Consider the following 6,649-nt stretch of genomic DNA (forward strand, 5'->3'; position numbering starts at 1 on the left):
GGGTGGGGGTGGGGTGGGCACGGGGGGACAGGTACAGCATGGATTTCCTAGAAGAAAATATCAACCTGTGATAGACACCAGCCCAGAAAATTTCAGCATGAATGCCTAAAGTATTGCAGAATAATAAACAATTTAAGAGATTGCCCTCATAACAAAAAGAACCAAGCAGACACTACAGGCATTGCTGGCAGCCCTGACTATCAGCAGTTGTGACAGCTTGCCTGGGAGCTCCAGCCTTTAATTAGTTCTCATTCCTGAAGTTCACAAGTCAATTAATTCCAAAAACCAACCTCAGATCTTTTTTTAAAGGAAATCCTGTCCAGGACTCAATGTTATTTACCTATTCTTCCCACAGCTCAGCTAATGGTTCAGATCCTTTAGAGCATCCATGAAAATTCCATCTGGCCATAGAGATTATCACTAGTCAAATACTTCAGCTTGCTTCAGCAATTCTTCATATTTCTGCAGCAGTATTTTGCCACCACTGCATACAAGAGATATTGCTCTCCAGGCTGCTTCTTCATACCCTGTCACATAAGACTTTCCCTGCAACTTGCCTCATCTAGAGTAATAAAAAGGAGCACTGACTGCGACACTCTACAACAAGTTTCAAGCAGTCCCCATAGCAATTACATCAAATCCACCAGCATTACCGTACTGCGTTATAACTTTACAAGAGTCAACAAAGGCATTCAGTTAGTAACACTGGTTCAACTTTCTATCTAGCTCACTTTAAACTTAGTCAGAATGCCATAATTAAAGTTGATAATGGTTTTCACTGGAAGGCCAGCTTTGAAACCTCTTCCAACTCCAGAGAAAAAGGACAACCATCCTTTTTCCTCTCAGACTTCAGTTAGAAGAAAACAGTTATGCTTTACAATTATGAAAGCTTACATGTAAATGGATAAGCCAGTTTCTGATATGAAACTCAAAAAACTAAGAAACTTTTTAAAGTCCCATAACTTCTGTCTTGCTTCCTATCTTATTTTAGCTGTGCTGATTACTTGGAAAGACAATATTCAAGGCTTCTGGCACCTGAGCAACCATTTTTCAGATCATCCTATCCCAAAAGCAGTTTGGTCTGAAACTGACTTTATATCTTTGTCTATTGCAAAGCCTAATGCACAAGGTGTATTAAAAGTTTATCTTCTTATTTTTAAAGCCCTTCGCAGCAGGTATTCAAGCCTTGGAAGAAAGCTACAATTTGAGGTTTTCTAATGAATAAACTGACGAAAAACAGACACTTGGAGAAGTTACTATCTCATTGATACAAGGTCACTCCTTCCTTAGGGCAGGAGATACTAACAACCCATACAAAAATCACATATGTTGCAGTCTCTCCCTGTCTTGTTTGATGCAGTGTTGGGGGACCTTGCTGAGGTTAGGAACTAGGGTCATGCAGGAAACTGCTCATTATTCTTCAACAGAAATTGAAACCTTGGTATCCCTCAACAGTTCTGCCTTACAGATGTCTAGAAAACAGATTTTATCACTTACTACTGCAGATCTTCTAAGAAAGCAGTACTAGAGACCTTGATAGACACTCACATAACCCCTGCTTTGACCCAGCCCACATTAGTAATGTTTTCCTCAAGTTCTTTCCACCTTAACTTTCAAGTGATTGATTTCTATGTATAACCAGAAAGAATTCACATTTTCAGGTAACATGTCCATTTCCCTTCCTTCTAAAACACAGAACTACACACATGATAAAAATTAATGAAAGGCATCTAAAATCAGAGAATTGAAATGTTCACTTTGTAAAAGCATCTTATCAAGATATGTAACCATTTCCCTACTAAAAAAATATACAGGTCTGTTTTGCAGGTAAGTGTTTGAAAAGGATTACGGAGACTGAAAAAAAAAACAAAAAACAACCATGCAACAACAAAAACCTACTACACAAAAACAAATCAACCCATAAATTTATAAGATGTGAAAGCTGAAATCTCAAATGTCCCTCTATGTTTATATAGCTAGACGGACAGATATATATTATTTCTTAAGTACATTCCCCTCTAATCAAGCATGTGGCTGCATTTTTAAATGACCCCTACTGCTTACTTCAAATCTTGTTCAGGCAGGTTTATACCTCAGTTCAGGGATTAGAGCCAAATACAACAGAGACTACCTAAAGAGAGCAAGCTGTTGCTATGTTGAAATGTAGCAGTCGAGAAACCTGGAGAACAAGGTCGAAGAATTTCAGAAAAAGCACCAGGACTCCCTAAAAAGGAGCCCTGGGTAGGAACCTACAGACACAAGAGAGCCAGAAAAGGTGACTAAGCTATCATTTGCCAACCCAAAAGAACACAGGATGTAAAGGAAAAAAAAAACCACTCACTACATTGCTCACCCTTTGATTCCCACACCTTCCCACAGCCTGTTACACACTAAGAAAATACATCAGCATGGCAAAAACACACAGAAAGCGCTTCCCCCTCAGCAACACCACCTGCCCTTCAGTGCCTCACCAACCCAGTTCAACGCTCACTACGTGCTTCTACCACCTTAGCGGTCTGCAGCTGCTAAGACCAGGACAGGCTTGTGGGTATTTCCCCGTTTGGAGCCTTTTTAACCACCTCCAAAGCTACAACAGAGACAGGCAGGTCTAGCTGTCAGCTCCTTCTGCAAGTACCAGTGAGGATCTAAACTTGCCTTCTTCCACCGGTAGGCAGGCAAAGGCCACCAGCCCTGAACTCACGGGCAGATAAGCAGGCACCAGCAAAGGAACAGGAAGCAAGTTCCACTCTAACACACCTTGAATGCTCCGTGGGCAGTCATCCTTACATCATCTCCCTGCCCTAAACCTTGAGGCTCTCCCATTTTTTTAATGCTTTCACTTTAGCTGCAAACGCAGGGAAAGATTAAAGCGTGCTTTTCCTTGAAGTTCATGATCACAATAACTTACACTAATTACCAAAAGCTTTCTATTGCAGAGTTTGAATTAAACCTTGATTCAAAAGACTAATTGTTGTAACTTCTGAGGAAAAGAAATATAAAAAACAATAAAGAATTTAAGATTTGAGTTGTAAGAAACAACTCTATTCATGTATACACAATGCTCCTGGGGATCTGGCATGCTGGAACTGACTTTCATCATAGCGGACAGCGAGTGTCACACAGGTCTAAATGACAGTAAGAAAAAGGCCACCTCTGGGAAGCCCATCATCAATGGTTTTCCCCCAAGATTTACTGAGTGTCTGCTCTCCTCAAGCCCCATAGTACTTTAACAAAAAACAGCTTTTTTTTTTTTTCAAATACACTGAAATTCTTACCTTGAATCTCAAACAAGAACCAGGGGAAAAAAAAATAATCCAGGAGTTGGAAGGCTTATTGTTTACTTAACAGTCTGAGCCCTGGTAACCACCAGATACCTGCTTTGTTTTTTGGATGTCTTGTCCCAGGAGGGATGTTTTGGTTTCCAGAGCATTTCACATGTTGCTTGAGCAGATTGACTGCAGAATGAAATCACACATAAAAGAGGCAAAAGGCAGTACAAAACGCCCTCATGCTGCCCTCTCTTCTCAGGCTCTAACCACACCAGAGGAGAGGAGAAGAAAGACTAGATCAAGCCTTAATCTCTGGACCCACACTCTCCTCACCAAACAGATTATAATTGTACTGGATCCAGAAGAAAGGATGAGAAAACATTCTTATTTGTCACAGCCAAATACTTCAGCTATTTGTATCCTTTTGCTGGGTTATTTTGTAAAGATCTGAACAAAACAATCAAGCCTAAATACACACAAGGGATGAACTCTTCTATGCCTCAACTCCTTCCCTATACAAAAATTCCTCAACACTTGCAGCACATTAGTTAATGAAAAGCCCCAACCTGTCTCTCTATTAATGAGCTGCTAGAAAACACGTGTTCACAGAAGCATACTTTTCCCATCCAGGGTGAGAGAAGCACCACCTTCCCAACCTCTTAACATCTGGAATATTTCACAGAAGCTACCACGTAATGATATCAGAAGATAACAATAATGCAACACACACCACAAGGAAAACTGAAAAGTTGAGAGTTGTGGTGTTTTGGTTTTTTTCCCTGCACACAAAAGCACTGTCAATTTTAACAGCACCATTCCAATTAAAAAAAAAATTTAAAATCCCCAAAAGGCAGCTCAGCACATCCAGACAAACCATATCATGGACAGTGGCCAGATATCTGTGCATACACATTTTAAGTTCTTCTAATTATTTTGTCTGGAATTAAGAAGGAAACAACTTTCCTGTTGCACGTCATCCTTAACAGTTTTTACTTTTTGCTGCATGACCTTGAGTATCTGAGAGTCCTGATTTTCCGCTTGTCCTGCTAAGCCATTCTCTTGAAAAATTTTATTCCCTTTCTGTTTCTAAACAAAACCACTAAAGGTGTTCACTCCAGTTCTTCACTGTTTCCCCAGCTGGCAGAATGCCTATACTGTGAAGATAAACGACACGACTAACCTCAGCTGCAAGTAAGAGAAAACACAGTAGACACCTTTGTGTGGTAGGATCTTGCAGATAGACATCCCTCTGCCCGGATTGCCTCACTGCCTGAAAGCAGCCCCAGGAAAGAGACTGGGACGAGCCCAGGTTTAGGAAGTTGACTTTTCAATTGTAACTATCTGCTCAGCAGACCTGGCTATGAAAGGCTCAACAGCCAAACCATAAGGAAAGTGCTCTGGCAGACTTTTGAAAAAGAATTAGTCATAGCAATGTCAAAAGTACAAGCACAAACTAAGTCAGCAAATAGAGTTTTGTTTAAAGAAGAGCACTGCAGCATGGGGTTGGGGCACTGTTTAGTTACTCACTCCTTCCACCCCAAATCTGGAAAAGGCTCCTGCTTACTACCTGCCATTAGTCAAGTGTTCTGAATCAAGAACTGCATGTAGGAATTTGTGGGACACACTTGCTCACCAGCACCTAAAGTACTCCTGACTGCACCCAGCTGACACTGAACCGCTTAAATACTACACCTAACTATCTTACCTGAACAATCTTCTTGTTCTCTAGTTAAACTCAGTGATGCTTGAGTAACACTGTTAGCAACAATGCTACAAGTCCAATGTTGAAGAAAAAAAGGAAAAAGAAAAAAAAAAAAGAAAAAAAACCCCAAACCCACCACCCACACCCTTTTGTGTAGTTCTTGCTACAGTCTTCATTTCTGCGTGCTGCCTGCCTGGCACCGACACCGGTAAGGAACAATGCCACACGTTAAGCTCACGACAGCTACACAATTCTGCGAGCACGGCATCAAACATCACCTACACAATTACTCCTCATCTCTTCGCAGGAGAACTCCACGGCAGAAGCAGCAAACCCCGAGGGTCCGGAGGGGCGGGCACGGGAGAAGTGTATCGCTTCTCCCCCCCCAACACCTGTGTGCTCGGAGAGCCCGGGTGCCTGCTGCCGGCAGGGAGGGCTGGGGGAGCCTCCGGCAGCCTCCCTCCCCCGTGGAACCGGCCGGAGAAGGGTCACCCCCCCCTCGGCCCCCGAAACGAGGTGACATGTCGCTGCCCTCACCTCAGGAGCGGCCGCAGCCCAGGCACCAGGTGGTGGGCGAGCAGCTCCCGCCGCGCCGTCACGTTAACCCCGGCCGCCCGCGGAAGCCCCTCTCCCCGGGGGACCACGCCACGCTGCGGGCACACACACACACGCACACCGCCCCATCGCTACTCTGAGGGGGGGGGAGGCTCAAAGTTTCGGGGGGATACCCGGCAGCAGCCCGCGGCCCGGCCCTCGGAGGGGGCAGCGGGGGCGGGGAGGGGGCTGTGGAGCCGTTAGGGCTGCGCCGGCCGTTAACGCCCGCGGGCGGGCCGGGAGAAAGCGAAGGCGGCGACAGCCCGGGGACGGCCGAGCAGGGCGGGCAGGCGGGGCTGCCCGGACTCCCCGGAGGGCAGCGCCCCGGCTGGGCTCCGCCGCGCCTCAGGCGGGCAGGGCACGGCCGGCGGTCCCTTCTCCGGCGAGGGGCCCGCGCTCCACCGCCCCGACCCGGCCTCCCTCACTACCTGCGGGCGAGGTGGCCGAAGCCAAGCCAAGCCCAGCCCGGCCCGGCCTGCCCCCTCCCCCCCGCCGCAGCCACCCTCCCCGCTGCCCTCGGCCGCGCACCCCCGGGCTCACCCAGCAGCAGCAGGAGGAGGAAGAGGAGAGGCAGGCAGGACGCCCTCTCCCCGCGATGCCCCATGCTGGAAGGGCCGGGCGGCTGCCTCTCGCTCGGCGAGAGTTCTCCGGCACACGCAGAGCTCGCCTCAGCCCAAGGACCGGCGGCGGGGCGCTCCCTCGGCCGGCCGCTCGCCTTCCCGCTGCCCTGCGAGCACACGGAGCCGCCCGCCCGCCCCGACCGGCCGCGCCGCGCGGCGCAGCCAACCACAGAGACAAACTTTCCCCAGCCCCCGCCCCCGTGAGCCCCCGCCCGCAGGTAGCGGGGGCGGTGCGGGGGTCCGGCCCGGCCCGGCCCACACTCCCTGAAAGGGGAGGGGAGAAGAGGGGCCGCCGCTGGCCCGGCCGCCGCCAGCCGAGGCGAGGGGCGGCGCTGCCCCCGCCGCTCCCGCTCTCCCGGGGCCGCCCCGCACGCGTGGCCCAGGAAAGCCCCGGTGTCCGGGCGCTGGGGAGCCGCTGGGACTGGGAGCGGCGGTTGGGGACCGCCATGGCGCCGCTCATGCCC

At 48.4% G+C, this 6,649-nt stretch overlaps 1 protein-coding gene across 1 annotated transcript in view; it reads right to left on the bottom strand.

Moving 5' to 3' along the window:
- Positions 1–6,310, bottom strand: part of PTGFRN (prostaglandin F2 receptor inhibitor) — a 76,820-nt gene extending 70,510 nt beyond the window's left edge. Inside the window, exon 1 of the mRNA XM_014947427.1 lies at positions 6,106–6,310. Within this exon, the coding sequence (XP_014802913.1) occupies positions 6,106–6,169 (64 nt within the window). The 5' untranslated portion in view covers positions 6,170–6,310. The remainder of the gene's footprint in view (positions 1–6,105) is intronic.
- Between the last annotated feature and the right edge of the window lie 339 nt (positions 6,311–6,649).

Source organism: Calidris pugnax, unplaced genomic scaffold (assembly GCF_001431845.1).
Source record: "Calidris pugnax isolate Ruff unplaced genomic scaffold, ASM143184v1 scaffold95, whole genome shotgun sequence".
Taxonomy (NCBI): Eukaryota; Metazoa; Chordata; class Aves; order Charadriiformes; family Scolopacidae; genus Calidris; species Calidris pugnax.